The following is a 22,128-nucleotide window of genomic DNA, read 5'->3' as shown; positions in this document are numbered from 1 at the left end:
ACCTTTCTCCCTCCTCTATGTGACATCCTTTTATATATTTGAACATGGCTATCATATCACCCCCTTAACCTCCTCTTCTCCAGGATAAACATGCCCAGCTCCCTTAGCCGTTCCTCATAAGGCATCGTTTCCAGGCCTTTGACCATTCTGGTTGCCCTCCTCTGGACACGTTCTAGTTTGTCAGTGTCCTTCTTGAACTGTGGTGCCCAGACTTGGACACAGTACTCCAGGTGAGGTCTGACCAGAGCAGAATACAGTGGCACTATTACTTCCCTTGATCTAGATGCTATACTCCTATTGATGCAGCCCAGAATTGCATTGGCTTTTTTAGCTGCCACGTCACACTGTTGGCTCATGTCAAGTTTGTGGTCAACCAAGACTCCTAGATCCTTTTCACATGTACTGCTCTCAAGCCAGGTGTCACCCATCTTGTATTTGTGCCTCTCATTTTTTTTGCCCAAGTGCAATACTTTACATTTCTCCCTGTTAAAGTTCATCTTGTTTGTTTTGGCCCAGTTCTCTAATCTGTCAAGGTCGTTTTGAAGTGTGATCCTGTCCTATGGGGTGTTAGCCACCCCTCCCAGTTTGGTGTCATCTGCAAATTTAATCAGGATGCCCTTGAGTCCATCATCCAAGTCGTTGATAAAGATGTTGAATAAGACCGGGCCCAAGACAGAACCCTGTGGCACCCCACTAGTCACTCTTCTCCAGGATGAAGAGGAACCATTGATGAGCACCCTTTGGGTCCGGTCAGTCAGCCAGTTACAAATCCACTGAGTGGTAGCATAGTCAAGACTGCATTTTACCAGCTTCTTTACAAGAATATCATGGGGCACCTTGTCAAATGCCTTGCTGAAATCAAGGTAGGCTACATCCACTGTGTTCCCTTCATCTACCAGGCTTGTAATTCTGTCAAAAAATGAGATCAGGTTAGTCTGACATGACTCATTTTTCAGAAATCCATGCTGACTATTGGTGATCACAGCATTCCTTTCTAGGTGCTCACAGACTGTTTGCTTAATGATCTGCTCCAGAATCTTCCCTGGTATTGATGTCAGACTGACTGGGCAGTAATTATTTGGGTCCTCTCTTTTCCCCTTTTTGGAAATAGGGACAACATTTGCCCTCCTCCAGTCTGCCGGGACTTCGCCTGTTCTCCAGGAATTCTCAAAGATGACTGCCAGTGGTTCTGAGATCACATCTGCCAGTTCTTTTAATACTCTTGGATGCAGTTCATCTGGCCCTGGAGACTTGAATACATCTAAACTAGCCAAGTATTCTTGTACTATCTCCTTAGTTATTCTGGGCTGTGTTTCCTCTGCTGAATCGTTTGCTCCAAATTCTTCAGGTTGGGCATTGTTTTCTTTATGGGAGAAGACTGAGGCAAAGAAGGCATTGAGGAGTTCAGCCCTTTCTGTGTCCCCTGTTTGCATTTCACCATCTTCTCCTCTGAGTGACCCCACTGTTTCTTTGTTCTTCCTTTTGCTACGAACATACCCATAAAAGCCTTTTTTGTTGCTTTTAACCTCTCTAGCAAGCCTGAGTTCATTCTGTGCTTTAGCTTTTCTGACTTTGTGTCTACACGTGCTGGCTATTTGTTTGAATTCCTCTTTGGTGGTTTCCCCCCTTTTCCATTTTTTGTACACATCCTTTTTTAATCTTAACTCAGTTAAAAGTTCTTTAGATAGCCACCCTGGCATGTAATCTCTGGATGTGTTCACACCTTTAGATCCTGTAAGAAATAGCAAGCAGGCAGGTGAAGTTACACAACTGGAAAGAGGGAGAAAGTTATGAGGCAGGGCTTAAGAGCTAGATATCAACAGTGTATGTCCAATATTGAAAGCTGTAAGTTTTGATGAGATCACTAATAGAGAACATGTAGAGAATGGTCCTGTATAATTTCTCTTGGAGAAGCTACTCAAAGATGCCACAAAAGGAGGTGTTACAACTTTGCTCTATTAGCCACCCTGAAAGTCCAAAGTTGCCAAGAAATGAAACTGGTTTTATATTTATGATAAGCCAGAAATGAGTGGAAAGTTATTGCTAACTGAGGTCTTAACTCTTCATCTATGGTGCCTTAACGGCCTCCTTCCTTCACTCAGATACATATTTTACCTTCACAATTATTTATGGACAGAGGAATCCTACGGTCGTGGTGGTGGTGCTGGAATTATGTGGAAGATAAACTGCCGCTCCCTAGGCCCTGCCAACTCACACCAGCTAGGAAGGAAGGGGCGGGGGCGGATTTTCCAGGAGTCCCCCTCCACCAGTTAGCCCTCTAAGAAAATTCTCCCCTTATAGACTCTAATGGGAGAGAAAACAACTGCACCAGCTCCAAGGCAAGCATACATTTTTCAGCCCGAGAGTGTCAGGGGAAGAGGGGGCTCCGGTTCTGGTGGGTCCAAAGTGCTCCCCCAATGTGCCCCTGGAATGCCCCACATGGTGATGGCCTCTGAGCACAAACCTCCCTTCTGGGAGTTCACACTTGCTTTCTACGCCATGGTACAAAATTGCTTTACAGTGTAATCTACAGTAGGACAATAATAAAATACAGTACATTATTTAGAGGCAATAAACAAACAACAGAATTAGCATGATATACATTTAAAATACCTATTTAAAAAGCAAATAATTTGTGTTTTAAAATATAGCAGCTCCCCCATACTATCCAACATCAAACCAATTAAAATGCCTAAGAGAATGAGATGTCTTCTTCATTTGACACCTAAAAGACAATAAAACGAAAGCCTCCTTGGGTGAGAGTTCCACAGCAGGGGTGCCACAAATGAGCAAGCTACCCACTTGGCTATTAAACAAGAACCCTATTTCAAATGTCTAATACTGAGGAGACAGTGCTTGCTTTATGGCACTTGCTTTGTAAAAAAATATAATAAAAAGGTGAATAGAAAATGAAAATCTGTGAGCAGTTCTGACATCAAGCATACTATACTGTGGCAAATTGTTGCTGTAGACATTGAATGAAGCAGAATAATTATGGCTGAATTCTTACAAAGTTCATAGGACGGTCAGGCCACATATGTCAGCATCCAACAACAGAAATGTTTGATGAGAAACTGGCAACCAGGAAGCCGTTCCACAAGTAGGAAAATTGATTTGTAAAAGCTTCAAGTTACCAGCTTGAAGCAGAGAAATAGGAAAGGCAAACAACCAGTCAGCATGTATCATATTTCCTCTGGCACTTCCAATATACTAAAATCTTCATGGAAAATAATCCTATCAAAAATATCACAATCCTTTTCCGCACAATTAATACCACTTTATTCTCTGTGTTTATCTGTCTATTCCAAAAAACAGGAAACGCGGTATTTCTATGGGAATGAGGCAAGAGAGAAAGGGGTACACATTCCATACATACCATTTGGACATGTGGGGGGGGGGGTTACTGTAAATGGGGCCATGCAGAACATGAGCACAGGAACTCTGGACCCCAGCCCTTATCTCATGTATACAGCTGCTAAAGGATGTATACTGCACATCTTAAATAAAGTTTCCTTCCATGGTACACCCTTTTTTTGTATATCATAATGCATTTAAAATAAACAAACAAACAAAAACAAACCACATTTGTGTCAAAGAAATGTGCATGAAAGCCTTGCTCTAATGTACTCACAGATATTCTCATATATAGATGGCTGGCAAAATGCACCAACAACTACACACCACAATGCTGATGCACAGAGCTGTGGCGGGAAAGGTTAGTAATTCTGTCCCAATTGGTACTGCAGCTGAAAGTGGTCTTCCCCAGCCCTTATGCCCCCCACTCCCTCGAACTCACACTTTACAGTTCCTAGCAGGAAATCGAAGTCTGTGGGGTGAAGGTGTCTATGCTATTTATTATTTATCAGGTGTTTTGAAAACTGCCTGTCGGTATTATCACTCCCAAGACAACTAATGAATCAGATAAAACTGATAAAAACAATAAAAACACATACGGACAATAAAAACAGCAGACTAGAAAAAGCAAAAATAAAATTGTAGCAGAAGAATAAAACCAATTCACTTGGGCTTTTAAGAGCTCTTGTTGCATGGTGCTAAAAAGACGTAATGATAGATGCCAAGTGAGACTCCCTGGGTAAGCTGAGAAATTGCTGATCTTGTAACAAAAATATGTAAGCTGTCCCTAAATTGTCCAAACCAGACGATTGCAAAGTAGTGCATATACCACAAATTTTAAAAGAAAGATCTAGGACCATGAGCATAACTTCTGTTCCTTGTAAATTGGAGGAAAGCAAGGTTAAATATAAAGTTATCAATCATAGAGAACAGCCTTCTCCAGCCTTTCTAGATGCTTGGACTACAACTCCTATCAGCCCTAGTTCAGCCCACATGGCCAATGGTGCTGGATAACCAGTCTAATAAAACCAACAAAAAAAGGTAAAGGTAAAGGACCCCTGACAGTTAAGTCCAGTTGCGAACGACTCTGGGGTTGCGGCGCTCATCTTGCTTTACTGGCTGAAGGAGCCAACGTTTGTCCGCAGACAGTTTTTCTGGGTTATGTGGCCAGCATGACTAAGCCACTTCTGGTGAAACCAGAGCAGCGCACGGAAACGCCGTTTACCTTCCCGCCGGAGCGGTACCTATTTATCTACTTGCACTTTTGACGTGCTTTTGAACTGCTAGGTTGGCAGGAGCAGGGACCGAACAACGGGAGCTCACCCTGTCTCGGGGATTCAAACCGCCGACCTTCTGATCGGCAAGCCCTAGGCTCTGTGGTTTAACCCACAGCGCCACCCGCGTCCCAACATGCTTAAGTCTAATTAGTGCATGATGTGGTTAATACCATAGAACAGGGATGTCCAACAGGTTGATCACGAGGGATCACTGGTAGACCCAGTGAGGTTTTGGTAGATTGCGGTCGATCGCTGGGTCCCTTTCCTTAGCACTGGTAAAACAGAACCCGCCCCCTCCTCCCGCCCTCCATTGTTGCACGATCTGCAGAACGGAAGACGGAGTTTACTCAACGAGGCTGTTTGTTTCCGCAGTGATCTTTGGATGAGTGGCTGTTCCCCTTTCTCCCTTGATCTTAGGCTCGAATTCTAATTGGGGGCTTTCCACCTCCCTATAAAAAAAGCTCAACAACTTTGACCTGAATCTGTGTGTAGAATGCAGTCTCTTGCGAGTTGGCCACCCCTGCCATAGAGTAAGCTGCCTTGCCAGGCTTAGTCTAGGTCACTTCCCCTCACCTTGGGAGGAAATAGGTAATCAAGCCTATTATTCACCTCCAGTCTATCTGAGAAACTCAACGTTTGAAGATGTTAGAGCTGGTTGTTCCAGCTCAGCTATATGGCTCTCACCAGCCATTCTTGAGTCAATAATTCTTATATCAATAATTTAGGAACTTCCACAACTTTGTAACTAAGTGAAGTTTTACTGCCTGTGCAACCTTTTCTGAAGCACATGAATCTGACCTTTGGAAAGATTGTAAGTAAAATATTTTTAAAATTACCAAATGTTTTTTCCTATGCTGAGGGAAGAGGGAAACTGGGGGGGGGGGGTACTTTTTAAGAGGACATTTTGGAACTCACTTTAAAGGGCACATATTTTAAAGGTCTAAACGCCTATGTTTCTATGCTTTACTTTGCTGCATATTTTGTGATTTTAAATCTCTGCTAGGGTTCTGTCACCAAAGGGCACTTGCCCCAAACTTGGATCTTGGCCTTTAGGGATTCTCCTTTCTATATATTTTTCTCCTGAACCAACTAATGGTCAGTGTAGTGGTAGTCTAGAAATATCTGGAGGGCCCCAGCTTGGAGAATGGCAGACATAAAAGAACAAGCCTTGCTAAAGGAGACTCAGTGTGGCTTCTGACTAGCCTTCCAGAGTTCTTTGAAAATATCAAACAGAATGTGGACGGGGTGATTCAGCAGGCAGAGTACTTGGACCTTTAAAAAGCTTTTGATAAAATCCTCATTGAAGGCTCCTAAACTGCACTTTATCATACGATAAAAGGGAAGGTCCACTTATGGATTAGTAGCTGGTTTAATTAGAACTGGATGCAAAGAGTAGAAATAAATGGATGGTTCTCACAATGGAATAAAGAAGTAGAATCTCCCCAGGGTTCTACGGGTGCTTTTAAAGTGGTTCATACGTGAACTGGCTTTTAGGGTGAAAAGTGAGGTGGCCCCAATTTTCTACGGCAGTGAAAAACAAAGAGCTCCCAAAAACTAGGTGAAGAGGCAAGCAGGAGCCAGGCGGGCACGCAGAGGCACTGCCAGGAGGACCGAGCCTGAACCCAGGACCTCATCAGTGGAGGGTGGGGGTGGGCAGGGCCAGGGAAGAGGCTGCATGGTGGTGGCAGAGAGGTGGGTGCACAGTGGTGGCGCCTCTCCCTCTCAGAGAATGAAAGGCGAGGAAGCTTCTCGCAAATGCTGCTCTCCCTCCCCGTCCCAGGAGCAGAGAAGTCCAGGCAGCCCGCTCTGGACACACTGACTTGGAAGGAAACACTGCCGAGATTCAGGCAGGTTGGCTAAGTGCGTGCAGGACTGCCTGCCAACAGCACCCCACGTGTGGCCCTGTGCCCCAATCCACACCTGGCACCAGATGGCACCGGTGGGAAGCATTTCGTCAAGTGTGGTGGCACTTCCTTGGTGATGCAGCTCAGAGGTTTTTGTGAGCAAACTTCAGGTGTAATCTTTGTCAGCTTTAGCCTTGGGTTGGGCTCAGCAGTCCTCCCATTTCTGTATTTGGATTTGAGGGTGACAAGTGATGAAAATCCTCTCTCGTACAGGGATGTGAAAAATAAAACACTTTCCCCATCATCATCCAATGCATTATGAGAATCATGAGGCCTGGTCTAGGGCCTTGCTAACCTTTTAATAATTCTGTCCTCCATCATCATATCAAGGAAAGTAAGTGCGGAGCTGAGTACAGATAAATTTCACTCTGCTGCAGCCTCTCCAGCGGCCTCCCAAATGGAACTCACAGACCATAGTTTAAAAACTTCTGCCTTAGCCCATAGTTAATACCATTTCGATCAATCAATCTTAGTCAATCTCAAACCTTTTTTGGCATATGGACAAGATTCTGAAAGGTTCAGTACAATAAAACCAATTAGCAGAATCTGCATCTAACAATTAAAATATGTTGTGTGTTGCAGCAACCTGGCTATTATCTCCATCTTATCCCCATCCCGAGTAAACATCAGGAAGGTCACCTTGCATACATCTGACTGCCATTCCCTGCTAACAACCAAATGATTAATGAACTTGACTGAATCGTCTGATACAAGCGGCAGTGCAAAAGAACATGCACAACTGGTTCTATATGAATCTTCAAATGTCTCAAGGGCTGTCACATGGAAGAGGGAACAAGCTTGTTTTCTCCTACTCCTGGGACTTGAACAAATGGCTTTAAGTTACAAGACAGGAGATTCCAACTGAACATCAGAAAAAACTTTCTGACAGTACAGTAAGAGCTGCTTGACTGTGGAATGGTCTCCTTCAGGGGGTGGTAGACTCTCCATTGGAGGTTTTGAAGCAAATTTTGGATGGCCATCGGTCAGGGATGCTTTAGCTGAGATTCCTGCATTGCAGAGGGTTGGACTAGACGACTTGGGGTCCCTTCGGACTTTACAATTCTATGATTCTATGACTCTGTCCACAGCAGCATAGTCTCTCTGCGAATCGTAATACCATTTCCAGTTCTACTGTGTGTGTTTCTCATTCTTGCATACCGGGACAAGTGAATTGTTGTAAGTGTAAGCTCCAGTCAAGCAATGTAGTTGAGATCACAGAATGATAGAATTGTAGTGCTGGGTGGTACCAAGGGTCATCCAGTCCAACCCCCTGAAAACAGACATTCCTTTGAGGCGACCGTAACCTAGGTTTAAGGTGCTCTTTGGCGACTAGCATTGGTGGTCATTAATCTGAAGATACCCAAGTGTGGATCACTGTGGCTGAGCTCCCTCTGCTTGGGAGGAGGAGCAGCTGCCACATCAGCCTCCGTTGGTGGAAGGCACATTGCGTCACAACTGTCTCTGGGCCTTCAGTGACATTTATCTGGGTCCCCAGACAGCAAACATGATCCTTTAGGTCAGAGGAGTAGAACCTTGTCCCTTCCAATAAACAAGGCCAAGGCCAAGGCAGGAGGCGGTTAAAACAACAGGGAATGGTCGCTGAGGTGACCACTCGTTTACCCATTCAGCTATAATTTATCATAGTGGCCATATTTTGATGCACATTGGTGGGCACCTTGCTAGGAAAACATCATTTTAGGTTACTGTTGCTTTCAAAAACTACAAACACATGCATGGAGTGAGCACCATCCTTAGCAATTTAACCAGGCCTTGGTCCTTACATAGACAATGCTTTGTTTTTAATCTGTGGCATTCTTAATTTGTTTGTCACCACAGCACTTAGTTGCAGCTGGCTAAATCTGCAGAAGCTTAACAGAACACTGGCATTTTGTTTCCTCTCAGCTTCCAACACCAGTTTATCACCATGGCACCTCCCTGAATAGGCCTGATATCAATTCTGCCATCTACTGAGAGCCTGAGAACACTTTCCTTTTAAATCTGTTGGCACTTTAGAAACTACCATGGAAATTCTTGTATAAACCAAGAACCCTTGAATTTTGGAGGATGCAATGAAACCCAAACCTTTAAAGTCCTCCCTACTTTTCTAAAATAAAAAGCAATAATTAGGACCAGGAGAGTCTCCCAACCACCAAATATATTAAAAAGAAAACTTTGTGGGTTAAAAGTTTTCTTGTTTAATTTTTTCTAGTTAGGGTAAATAAGCTTTATTGCACTAGCCAAAGGTCATGACAAAACCATACAAACACTTTCAGGAAAAGAAATATCTATATAACTGTATATAAAAAGCAGAGCCACTGCCTGAATAATCAATATCATAAAATGAAGATTCACACATAGAATGGGGACTCCACACAGCATACAGTATTTTCCTATCTCTCTGAATCTCCCTTACTGCAATTTTGTCCAGGTTCTTCTTCCTGATCTTTCTTGCCGCCAGTGCAAAGAGGACCACATTATAAGTTACTGGAGCATTAGCATCACTGAGCAGCCAGAGAACCCTCTCCACCAGGGAGAGGCAGCTTTCCTGGACAAACAAGGGATATGAAAAGTGCCTCCTAGGTTCTGTGTATGGTGGGCAATGTAATAAATAATTTTGGACGCTCTCCACCTGCGGTTGCCCACAAATACAAAGTCTACCTGCTTACAGGACCCTGTTATATGCCCTTACAGGTCAGCAGAAGGCATTATGTGTTAAAAGTTGCTTCTTTTTTTCTTCCTTAGGCAAATCAACCACTGAGAGCAGAACAATGTGTAGATAGGCAAGAGAGGGAAGCAGGTTTTCCAGATGCGCTGCTGCTTTCTCAAAGCTGCCCACAACCAGCCTCCCTCCACATACGGAGTGAGGGCAGCCCAGTCGGAGGGCTGTTGCCATGGCTGAGGTGAGGAAGCAGGAAGAGACTCTCCCTGGTGAGTCCAAGTCTTCTTCCCTGGCCTCTCTCTCCAGCAGTGGAAGCAGCATCCACTGCCTGAGAATTGCTCTTGTGGATGAGGTGTGGAAAGGAGCAAGGAAGGCAAAGATACACCCACACACTCACAGGAGAGCTAGAGGGCAAGGCTGCTGCCTCATGCAGCCTGCAACTTCCTGCCATAGAGAGAAAGTAAAACCACAGGCGTGCCATGAGGGTGGGAGCAGAACCTGCCCACTGCCCCTGAAGCTGCCACCTTCATGGTCAGTTTTAATTTACACAGAGGCTGAATCTACACATAAATAAAAAAGCTGTGAAAATGCTTTTTTTTAAAAAAAAACATTTAAAAATATATATGGAATTCCCCATAAGCTCACCTGCACCACCTAGTGTCACATTTGTATAATGCACTTAAAGTGCACTTAAAATGTTATCTTTCAGCTGTATAGCTAAGTCCCCAAAAGATATTTTTGGCAGTGACCAGTGCTTTTTTTCTGGGAGGACGCAGGGGTACGCATACCCCTAAACATTTTGTGTTGCCCCAACCGACCGACCAACGGACAGATTGACACGTCAGCTGTCTCCACAATAGCAGCACAGACTGGAGTTCCATCATTCTCCCCACCGGTGCCCAGAGAGGGGAGTCTGGGGCAGCCGCGGTGAAGATGATGGCGCCACCACTGCTGCTCCTCCTCTTGCCAGGCTAGAGTAAGCCAGACTGCACTGGCCCCTCCTTGCTCAAGCCGCCACCACCAGGGGCCTTCCCGTCCTCTCAGCACCACTGCCACCTCGAGTCCCTCGTCCAGGGGTTGGGGGTAGGGAAGGGGAAGGGGGAGCAGCCAAAATGAGAGTACCCCTAAACATTTTTTTTAGAAAAAAAGCACTGGCAGTGGCCATTCATTCCCCTGCCCTCCAATAAGGTGAATGGCACCCATTCACTTAAGATGGTGGGGAGAATGAGAGCCCTGATCTCAGGGACACCGCAGCCAGCTCCAGTCACATATCACTGCCTGCTCCATCCCAGCAACAAGGAACACAGAGTGAAAGTTGTATTTAAGCCAGCACCCTTGCTGGCAAACAAAATGAGCTTCTCCCGTGGCGTCTGCACAGCACTGCAATTATGAAGCGGCAAGGAGCAGCTGATGGCAGCTGGGAGGACGACTCATCAAAGAAGGAGAGCCAGTCTGCAGCTTCAAGAACAAAACCCTCTTGCAGGCAGGATGGGGGGAGCAGAGGGGAGCAGCTGGAAGGAGGGAAAATAAGGAAGGGAAAGAGGCAGGAGGCACCACCAGAGAAGCTAGGCTGCCAGCCCTCACCAGCCATGGTGGAAGTAACTAGGGCAACTCTTTGCCTTCCCTTCCCTGGGCTGGAGTGGCAAAACCACATCCTCTCCTGCAATATTTTTCCTGTCCCAGTCCCCGCCCCCCATCTTTTTCTTGTGTAAGCCCCTGCTAAGGCACAACTCTGGAGTGCCACAGAAAAGGTCATTGCCATCTACACAAAGACAAAAGGATTCAGTTGTCTTACAACAGACACCCTGAAGCAATAGCAAATCAGCCTCCCTTTTCCGACATTAAGGTCTGGATTCAACTACCTTGTACCTTTAGTGAAAGCCAGCACAAGGACTCCCATAATAGGAATTCTCTCTCCCTGCCTCGTGCCACCCCCAGGCCTCCCCAAATCTACTCTGGAGGGTTATGAGTGTTAGAAAAACACTGGGGCCTAATTTGAATAGTAGAATGTCTGGCATCTGGTGGGTGTGGCTTTGGTGTTCTGCTCCGGAATTGGCCCCTCCTTTTGTGTGCTCAGTTAAGTTCAGTTAAAGAGAGACAAACTGTCATTCTTCATTCTTGTCTCATTCCTGCCTTATGATGCTGTTTTAGTTTCCCTCAGATAGTATGTTATTGTGCTACAATTTTCTTTATTATTAAAGCTTTGCTTGACATAAACATGAGCTGCTTACTTTGCTGAAAGAAATAAACTCTGCTGAAGAATGGTGGAATATTAAACCGGGTGTGAGGGGATATTTTAATCATCCCACCCTCCACAACAGTGAGAACCCCCAGAACAGCACATGTGGGGAAGGGGAGATCATCCCATTAGAAGAAATTACAGAATTAGCTCCTTAGCACTAGGCTAAATTCCAGCCAAATTCACTGGGTCCCAGGGACTCCACTCCAACTGTGTCCTAAGTGCATTATTTTCTTAATATGAGTTTATGGTTCCCACTGAATTCTGAGGGCAAGTAGACTAGCTGTCAGAAGAAGCACAGTTCAGGTGGTTAAGTCCCCCCACCAACAATTCCTTTACTTTCTACCATGCAGGTGGATGGCGTTCATTTACTTGTATGTCCCCAAAAAAGTGTGTAGCACATGTGGCAGTGCTTGTACAAAATGCCCTTGACACTGGACATGGCCTCTGTGGAGAAGGACCCTGCAGTGGTAGAACTGGGCCTCTGTCCACAGCACACAGAAAGACTCTTTGCACCCCTTCATGGGCTCCCACAACACACTCCACCAACCTCAACCACAACCTCTCATCATGCCTGGCATTTTGATAATACCTATAAAATTTAATCACAGGGGTTTTAAAAACAAGCAACCATAATCTCAGTGTTTCCATGTTGATAAAATTACAGAATTAAGAGAGATGCTGGAAATGCCTTCAGAAGCATGGGTTGTATTTTGCCACAAATCTTGTTACTTCTGCGTTGCTCATGCATGATAACCAGTAATCCATAATAGACTGGATGGGAGCCAACCAACTGATGCTCAGCCCAGGAAATCAGAGGCAGCATTGGTAGGAGGCTCATCTGCACTAGGAGGTTTGATTTAACCTGTTCTGGGACAGTGAGTGATGCATAAGCTTTTAGCACATGTTCCAAAAGAAGTACAGTGTGTTTTTATTTTCTCCAGTGTTTCTGGACTAAGCCCATTATTTGATCGACTTCATGAATTTGTATCTTGCCTTTTAGGAAAACTTTCTTACAATAAAATCAGCTTACAGATCATATTCTAAATTACGCAGCAACATATACACAAAACAAATGTGCAGCTACACAGAAACATTATAATTATAACCAATAACACACGGTCACAAAACAATTAAACTGCAGCAGCCAGACAGGATATTAAAACATTAAGATTATTGTTATTATTTATTAGTTGCTTATTGCACAAATGTCTCTGACCGACTTACAGCAGATTTTAAAACCTAAGCCCAAGAAAAAAATGCATTGTAATACTACACAAAAACACATACATTATTTTTTAAAAATACACTGAGACATATACACAAACATACAACCCAACTCCTAGGGACCGTGGGGGCTTTGGCCACCACAATAAAATATTTGAGGGGACCGGGTCCCCACAAAGTTGATGGGCATTCTCACTCAAATGGTGTGTGTGCACTGTGTTATGTGATTGATTATGCAGGGCGGCGTTTATCTGGGCCCCCACAATATTTCATTCAAGTCGGCACTCTTGTACACAAAACAACACTCCCCAATAACAGTAGCAGAATGCTCTGATAGCATGCTAACAGCACGCACAAAAACATGAGATCACAAAATAAATTTGCAGCACAGTAACAGCAATCCCATCAAAATCCTTAAGGGTGTACACCTACGGCCTTGGAAGAGAGCCACAGGAGATTGCTGCTGTCCCTCTCACAGGTGAGGGAAGGAGAGGAAATGGAGATCTGCAGACAGAGCAGAGATCTGTTGCCACTGTGGAAGCCACCAGTGCCCAGCTGAGCCATAAGTACTCCAACTGGGATAGGAGGGGACAAAGGGCATACTGGGCCATGGTTTTTTTGGGGGGGGAGGGTTAGATGTGCCCACATGACACATCTAAGCCCCTCTTTTTACCTCCAGCCTTCCAGCCTGGGTAGGGAGAGCACAGCAAGGGTTGGGATCGGGCTGTTCTACTTCTACACCCCGCCCCTTCATCAGACTGGTGTGTAAAATTACAAAAAGGCAGTAGTAAACAAATAAATGTAAATGGCCACTTAAATGTAGTAGACTTGTAAAAATAGTTAAAGGCTATTGGGAAATTATATAGAATGAGATTAAAAAGATGTTCAAGTTGATGATTCCCAAGAAACCCAAAGCTTTTCTTATAGGAATTATAGATAATGAAGTATCAAAAGAGTTGGTTAACTTATTTATGTATATCATAGCAGCAGCACGAATACTGTATGCCCAAAGATGGAAAGAAGAAGTTCCAACAAAGGAAGAATATGTGGAACAGGCAAGATTAACAGCAAAGATTAGAGATCAATATGACGAAAAACTCTTTGAGGTCTAGAAACCTTTTATTGAGTATTTAAAGAACTACTATAGCAAGATGAAAATGCATGCAGGACTTGAAATATGAGCAAGCAACAGCATTAATTACTAAGATAAATAAGTTAAAATTGATGTATTGAATAGTATATGCGAAATATGCAGCATTCAAGAGTAAATATGGAAACCATGGAAGGGGAGAATGGGAAGTCAAAGGATAAAGTAATTTACAGTCCATCTTAAAATCTGTAAAGTTTTTTCTTTCTGTGTGAAAAACCAATAAATAAGAGTTCGAAAAAATAAAATAAATGGGCACTGAGATGGTGTACTCCCCCCAGCGCACAAAAAAATGCACCCCCCTTCGGGCGCCATGAAGGCCTGCTCTGCCGCTGAGTATGAATCACACTGAAGTAAATGGAATCTTAAGTAACTTGCAGTCATCTCTTGCAGATTTCCCCCCATTAAAATCAGTGGATGATTTAAATATAGACTAAAAAAAGTGCAGGAATATAGGAAGAAATTCATCACATCCATTAAGAACAGCTAGAAGCATTAGGCGGGGTGTGCGTGTGCATATATGTATTTGATCAAGGTTTTAAAGGTTAATCATCATTAATGTTGCAGTGTTTAACACTGTTAAAAAGTATTGAGTTCTGTATGGTTTACTTTTGAGTAAACATCTGCATAACTGCACATGTAAAAATGTTTATAAAGCAAACTAGCGCACCCAACCCTGAACATACCACATCCTGAGCTAATTTACTTGCCCATTTATTTACACAACTAAAATAAATAAGATAAAATAAGGCTAGAAGAGATCTGAACAAAATTAAGGCTCTGGAAGTTTACAAATAGGTTACACTCTTGAAAAAGAAATACTCTCCTGTAATCTCTAGTTATTATTAAAATTGTAACATCAGAGGAGTATCTATTGCTCCAAACCTTCAAATGTCTTTCCAAGTTTTTCAAGCTGCTCTTTGAAGAGAACAAAAGAAATAAACAGCAAGATGTGACTCTATCTGACCACATACTGAGTGCATGAGACAATAACATACCTCCACAAAGAGCTCTCCAATACTTTGCCCATATCACTGTGGTAATACTTGGTAAGGATCAGAATCACCTAAAGGAAAACAAATGAATAAGAGAACTAAGGTATTTATGTCAGACAACAAAAATAATAAACAGCAGCATGCAATTAAATAAATAAATGTCAAGACTTTGAGTTCTTAAGAGTTATTTTATGTTTGCCCTCATCTAAGACTGTCCCACTGAAATCAGGATTGGGTGGTAAAAGTGTTTTTTTAATAATAATGAATAAAACCACAAGCAAACACAAGAACTATGCACATGCTACAATTGAACTAATTTCCGAGCTTATATTTACATAAAAAGGTAAAGGGAAAGTGACCCCTGACCGTTAGGTCCAGTCGCAGACAACTCTGGGGTTGCAGTGCTCATCTCGCTTTACTGGCCGAGGGAGCCGACGTTTGTCCGCAGACAGTTTTTCTGGGTCATGTGGCCAGTATGACTAAGCCGCTTCTGGCGAACCAGAGCAGCGCACGGAAATGCCGTTTACCTTCCCACCAGAGCGGTACCTATTTATCTACTTGCACTTAAGGGTGCTTTCGAACTGCTAGGTTGGCACGACCTTCTGATCGGCAAGCCCTAGGCTCTGTGGTTTAACCCACAGCACCACCCGCGTCCCCTTATATTTACATAGCTAACATATATAAGAATTAATGGAAAGTACTCCCATGTCAGTGTGTGTGTGTGTGTGTGTGTGTGTCAGATTTCAGCCTAAAAGCAACACACTACTCCACAAACTTTTTGTTTTGAATATGATAAATTATTTCTCTGCTAAATTGAACTTCTGTGAGAGTCTACAATAAATAAATAAATTATATTATTGAAATAAGGTCAGAAATGCATAATGCTCAAAGAAAGAAGAGATTAATTTATTGGTTACTTCATACTATTCAATAATATTACAAAAATATAATTTTAGAAATTTCTGGCACTTTCATCGCACTACACCACAGAAGCTCTCCATTAGAGCAGCCACCACCATCTGCCTATTTTAGCTAGTTGTTTCTCTTCACCTTTCAATCCAGAAGGACCTTCAAGGCAGGACAGGGTGAGACAACCACCTCAGGTGACAGGATCCGCAGGGACAGCAGATTCAGCCCCCACCCAATGCATCACCTGCTGATTCTATGATTCATCCCTTCTTGCCTGGCAGTGTGTATGTGCACATCTTGTGGGTAGCCTCAGGTGCCAAAATGTCTTGGGCTGGCTCTGCTTCAAGGTAACTTATGTAGAATAATAAAATCCAACTGGAGCTGCTTCCATCTCCTCTGACACGTAGCACAGCTCTGGGTGTCATACTCATGCCTCAACACTCGCTGCCGCCACCAATCCTCATTAGGCCGCTGCAGCTGTGCCGCGTCCACTTTCATCCTACCTTATTCCTCAGACTGCTGGCAACTGGGTGATCAGTTGTCTGGCTACATGCATTCCACTGGGAATGCAAGCTGCTTTGAAATAATTCTTGTTAAGACGGCCATCAGCTTCAAACAGTCAAAAGAAAAGAAATCACTGTTCAATCCAGGGACCCACAAACACGCTGCCTCCTGTGGATCTGTGTTCCCCCACAAAAGTAATCACCAGGAGGGACAACAGGGATAGCTGGATTTCCTTCCTCTCCAGAATTTAGAGGAAGGCACAGCAGAGTCCCTATATGACGGGCCCTGGACAAGACCAGTAGCTGGTGTCAGGAGATTTCCCTCTAATGTAAGAGCTTCTTTAGCTTCTGGAAGGAGTGATCTTTGAACAGATAGCCCCTCACTAGACCTGTGAATAGTCAGATCTCACGTGAGAGACAGAAACAGGAGAAATTACAGTGGTACCTCAGGTTAAGTACTTAATTCGTTCCGGAGATCCGTAATTAACCTGAAACTGTTCTTAACCTGAAGCACCACTTTAGCTAATGGGGCCTCCTGCTGCTGCCACGCTGCTGGAGCACGATTTCTGTTCTCATCCTGAAGCAAAGTTCTTAACCTGAAGCACTATTTCTGGGTTAGCGGAGTCTGTAACCTGAAGCGTATGTAACCTGAAGCGTATGTAACCTGAAGCGTATGTAACCCGAGGTACCAGTGTAGTTTTAACACATGTGCTCTGAAACCCAACCTAGGCTGCATTCACACTGCAGTTTATTCAATTACCCTGAGGATTCCTTAATTGCTGCATCATATTATAGCTTTCATATGACACAAAAGCCACTTCTGTAAAACTAATGGGATATAGTGCATGTTTAGCACTTATTTCTGTGTTATTTGATCCCACTTAACCCAAAAAATAAAGGGGGGCAAAGTCTCAAAATTTTGGGCAGTATGTCAGCATAGTGTTCTTTCCTGCTGTTTTCATGGGGGGAGGGGGACATGGGGACAACAGAAGCATGCGTGTGAAGAAGGCTGGGGGAATAGAAAACTGTCCAAGGTTGTTCATTGTTTTGTCACACCATGGCCATGGGTGTGAATGAATTTCAGCATGTCATGCCGTTATATTGTTAAAAAGCCACAAATTCATAATGCAACAGGTACTGCAGTGTGAAAGAATCATTAGAAAACAGGAGAGAAGTGTTAGCCTTATAATCAAGAAAACTAATGCAATATTCTCCACCTCTGAATACACCCTGCACTCTTGCCCTCTGCCCCAATACCTCCCACCAGAATTTTTAAAAATATCTGTCATATGCCATGTTTGGTAAATTATTATGAAAGTAAATGCTAATGGTAACTAAATGCTCCAAAATTAAGTTCACAATGCTTCTATCAAATTAGTGCTCAAAGGAATGACTCCATTGACATGAAGGTAGAAATCCTGGGAATTGTGACCAAGAAGAGTGGTAAAAAATGTCGATACAGAGTTCACAGATGTACAGTCTTTTGTAAACCTCAGGTATCTATGTAGCAGACCACCTGCGTTCATGGCTGTGTTTTGGCAAGGGGCATCAAAAAAGCCACAGCCTACCAGCTTATCAAGCATAAAATACAATAGATACATTTTCCTTCTGCAACCATACCAGTAATCAATTTAAATTTTCCTTGACACTTCGCATGGAGCTCAATTTAAAGAGGGAACATACAATTTATTTGTTTCAGTTTCCTAAATCTTCCCTACATCAAACATCCTAAATATTGATAATGTACATTTTTGGTATTCACTGTCACCAATAACCTTTAGTCTTTCTCTGTAGCAGTGGTTATTCAATGAGCTGCATTAATATTTAGTATTTTATACTATTTTTATCACACATTTTTTCTTTATGTGCTGAAATACAACATTAGAGCTTCCTAAAATGAACTATGCACTGGCTGCCAATTACTTTTTGGGCCCAATTCAAATGCTGGTTTTGACCTATACAGCCTTAAATGGCTCAGGACCAAAATACCTCAAGACCATCTCTCCCCATATGAACCTGCATCCTGTGATCATCTTCTGAGGTCCTTCTTCATGTGCCCCCTCCATGAGAGTTTTGGAGGTTGACAACACGAGAACAGGCCTTTTCTGGGGTGGCTCCTCGCTTGTAGGATGCTCTCCCTAGGGAGGCTCGCCTGGCACCTTCTTTACAAAAACTTTTCCCTATAATCAGGCATTTGGCCTTTAACTAAATGTGGCCTTATAGAAGAGGGTGGGGTGTTTCTAATGTATTTCTCTGTCCTCTTAGTTTAATGTACTTATGTGGGATTTATTGTTGGTTTCATTGGTTGGTTGGTTGTAAGTTGCTTTCGGTTGCCCTGGGCAGGATAAAGTGACTAGCAAATTTAATAAATATATAGTAACAAAAATAACAATTCCCCAGCATCAAAATAAGCTTCATTGTCCCTTTGTCCTTTCCTGTGTAGAATTCAAACTGTGAATATCCAGATGAGAACATAAGAAGCCTCCCCACATCAAGTCAGACCTTTGGTCTGTCTAGACCAGAGCTTCCCAAACTTTTCATGTTGTTGACAAACTTTTTGGACATGCATCATTTCATGACACAGTAATTCAGTTTTACTAGCAACCCCTTTCCAGCCCTGGGAGGAGAGCGGGGAGCATCTGTGCGACACGCCAACACACTAATGTGTCACACAGTTTGGAAAGCTCTGGTGTAAAGAATCAGTCTCCCCTTCACTGCCAGCAGTCTCTGTTTTTCCTAATTAACTTTTGACACATTATCCCACTTCCTTTTCCCTCATGTGTTGAGTTTTCTCAGTTGTAAGCCTGCAGGCAGGGCCAAGTCTATTAATTTTTCATTTGGAATCTGGTACAGTGATAGACATAGTATAATCCACAGGGGATGATGTTGAATCTTTTTAAAAGTCACCTAATCTAGGTTGGTTTTTCGACGGGCCCATGGGCAAGAGACAATAATTGCTTTCTCCCCAACCCTACACTCGCCCCAAAGGAAGAGCACCAAAACCCCTCCTTCGCACTGCACTATAACAAAGCCACCACTTTAGAATTTTAACTCTGAAACCTTTCTCTCAAAGCCTCCGTCATCCCTTGGCAGCAATGAAAAGTGGGACAACCGTCTTCAGAAATGGTTGTACTCAGAATTTGCTTCTGTAAAAATGGAAACAAGGTCCAAAATACTCACAACTGATAATTATTGTGAAGACAGATGGAAGAAGGGACTTGTTTTTAAAAGTGGACCTCACTCTGTATCAACCTTCATAAAGTAGAGCATAGGTAATCCCAGTGTTTATTAGCAACGACTATATGGAATATGTTTATGACATATTTATTATAGAAAGATAAATTCAAATAAGCATCAAATCAAACATAAACTATGAAGCTGTAACATGGAACTATTTTTATTTTTATTAAAATATTAAAGATTCAAGGCACAATCTAGATCTCCTCCCAGTGTCAACACAGGTAAAGAATGGGGACCTGGGAGCAAAAAGGTTAATGGTGGTGAAGAGAGGTTGGAAGGAAAAGGATTTCCAGCACAGGAAAATCCCTTCTCTTCCTTGGCTACAGATGTAAGATTTTCAGAAATGTTGAAGGCACAAAAAATGGAAATGTTGGAAGAGACTGAAACATAAGAAACAAATACAGTGGTACCTCAGCTTAAGTAATTAATTCGTTCCAGAGGTCCGTTCTTAACCTGAAACTGTTATTAACCTGAAGAAGCACTTTAGCTAATGGGGCCTCCCGCTGCTGCCGCGCCGCCGGAGCACGATTTCTGTTCTCATCCTGAAGCAAAGTTCTTAACCTGAAGCACTATTTCTGGGTTAGCGGAGTAGGTAACCTGAAGCGTATGTAACATGAAGCATATTTAACCTGAGGTACCACTGTAACTGCATATGAGATGCAAACTTACTTTACGACATTAAGAACATAAACAACATTGTGTATAACTTTGCACATAAAAGCATACTATATGATAGACTAAAGGAGTAAAATGGTCTTCATTTTATTCAAACAATGACAGCACATACTAGGCGGAGCTGCTACATCCAACAGCTCCTATCTTAGTTTTTACCAGTTGTGGAAATGGGTTGGGGGGGGTACAGAATAAAAGTTGAAAACAGAAACCATCAGCAATGTAATAAACAAAAGGAAATGTCTATTATGTGGGTTTAAAAATGGTCTCCTCTCTGGAGTTCATGCTTGGCAATGTCCCAGTCTGCCATCGGTGCTGACTTTGGTGTGATCTTGCCTGAAATCGGTGCTGGTGGTTCTGCCACTTCTCCGCCATCAGCAAATTCTGCGGTTTCACAGCGTATTGCCAACAAGCACTAACAGGAGTGGAAAGGTTAATGCATATGTGCCTATGTGTCAGATAAATATTTTATTGCACCACCTCTTCTATCCCTTTGAATCTTCCATCACACAAAGATGAAGCAGAAACTGAAGGTAATGAACAAGCTGCTGGCACAGATGTATAACATCATTTCAGCTCCTTAAATTGCTTGTAAGACTGGATACCACCAATGGATATTCCCAGAGCATTTTTGTAAGCTGGCTACATTGGGGTGGGGGTGGATCACAACAAAATGTCTGAATTTTGAAAATAAAAGAAAAAACACAACCTGGGATTTTAGGAAAGGGGGGCAAGGATAATCCTTGAGGATGCATCTGTTGTTTTCCCAAGAAATGCCCTAGGACAGTGGCAAATTTACGTATCAGCTAAATGTATATAGATTAGGGCCCCGCTCTCTTGGGGGACCAAAAAATTTTTAAAGGGGAATAACCTGGATGTACATTTCCAAAATATAACATAAAAAACAAAAACAAAAAAACCTACATACAGCAACAGACTGTATATAGCATATATTCAACACAAAAAACAGCAACAATTTGTTGTTGACAAAGGGCAGCTAGACATATAAAGGGCCCCATCACCATCAGTAGCTTAGGGCCTTATCAAACTTAAATCCGGCCCTGCCCAAGGATATATGAGAAACATGGTATAATCCTGCTTAGGGTCAAACTACTTGTGACAGTAAATGTTGAATTTCCCCAATCACAAATAAAGCAGGAAATAAAGCAGGAAGAGGGGGTGTAATTTCAAGTACAACAGGGCGATTCTTCATCTTCACCTACACAGCCCTAGCCATGTGATTGGGTTAAGTCTGCATTTAAAGACACTAGCTTGTCCTTAGTGTTCTTCCATATGTTCAGATAATGCCAAAGAAAAATCCAGCAATTCCACGATTTGTCCTTATTGTCTGTAAGCAGACATCATACTGTGAGAGGGCAAATGGCTTGTTGGCTGCATGACCTAGGTAGTACAAAGGCTTTATTTATTTGCAACAACTATGCTTTAATTGATGTGTGATTATCAGTGTGCAGATTTGCGACGGAAATACATGGTTTACAAAATGGGGAAATTAATTTAGTTAAAAATCATCATTTCCTTGGTGATTTAAAAATCACTATCTCCTGAATAGTATGGAAACGAAGAGGAACAAACAAAAGGCAAGCATGAGGCAATGGTTCAAACATATTCTTAGTCTCCAAGAACCACCAACCCCCCATGTGGGCATACGAGGAATCTTCAAGTAAGTCCTGAAGAATCCACTCATTGAGAGCAGTCCCCAAATGCAATGCTAGTGCTGTTCAGAAAAGAGCATTGTGTGTGTGTGACCTCCCTTTCACTGCTTTCTGCACACACCAGCAGAAAACTGGTTAAGGAGATCTGATGCTCCCATCACTTCTGAACTTATATCTTCTATGGTGGAAGATTATGAAAAAGGGTGGCGCCAAACAGTCAAGCAGAATAGGGCTGGGCGATATATCGATACATCACGATGTTTGAAATAAGAATAGAACCATGTAGAGGTGAATGAATACACTTAATAGATCCAAATGGACAATGTTGG

The 22,128-nt window shown here is 42.9% G+C and overlaps 1 protein-coding gene across 1 annotated transcript in view; it reads right to left on the bottom strand.

Moving 5' to 3' along the window:
- SORCS2 (sortilin related VPS10 domain containing receptor 2) overlaps positions 1-22,128 on the bottom strand; it is a 122,763-nt gene that overhangs the window by 98,023 nt on the left and 2,612 nt on the right. Inside the window, exon 2 of the mRNA XM_083448573.1 lies at positions 14,806-14,873. Coding sequence (XP_083304699.1) covers positions 14,806-14,873 — 68 coding nt within the window. The remainder of the gene's footprint in view (positions 1-14,805; positions 14,874-22,128) is intronic.

Source organism: Podarcis tiliguerta (assembly GCF_965153285.1).
Source record: "Podarcis tiliguerta genome assembly, chromosome: 7".
In the NCBI taxonomy this organism is placed as follows: Eukaryota; Metazoa; Chordata; class Lepidosauria; order Squamata; family Lacertidae; genus Podarcis; species Podarcis tiliguerta.
This window is presented reverse-complemented; position numbering and strand designations above follow the sequence as displayed.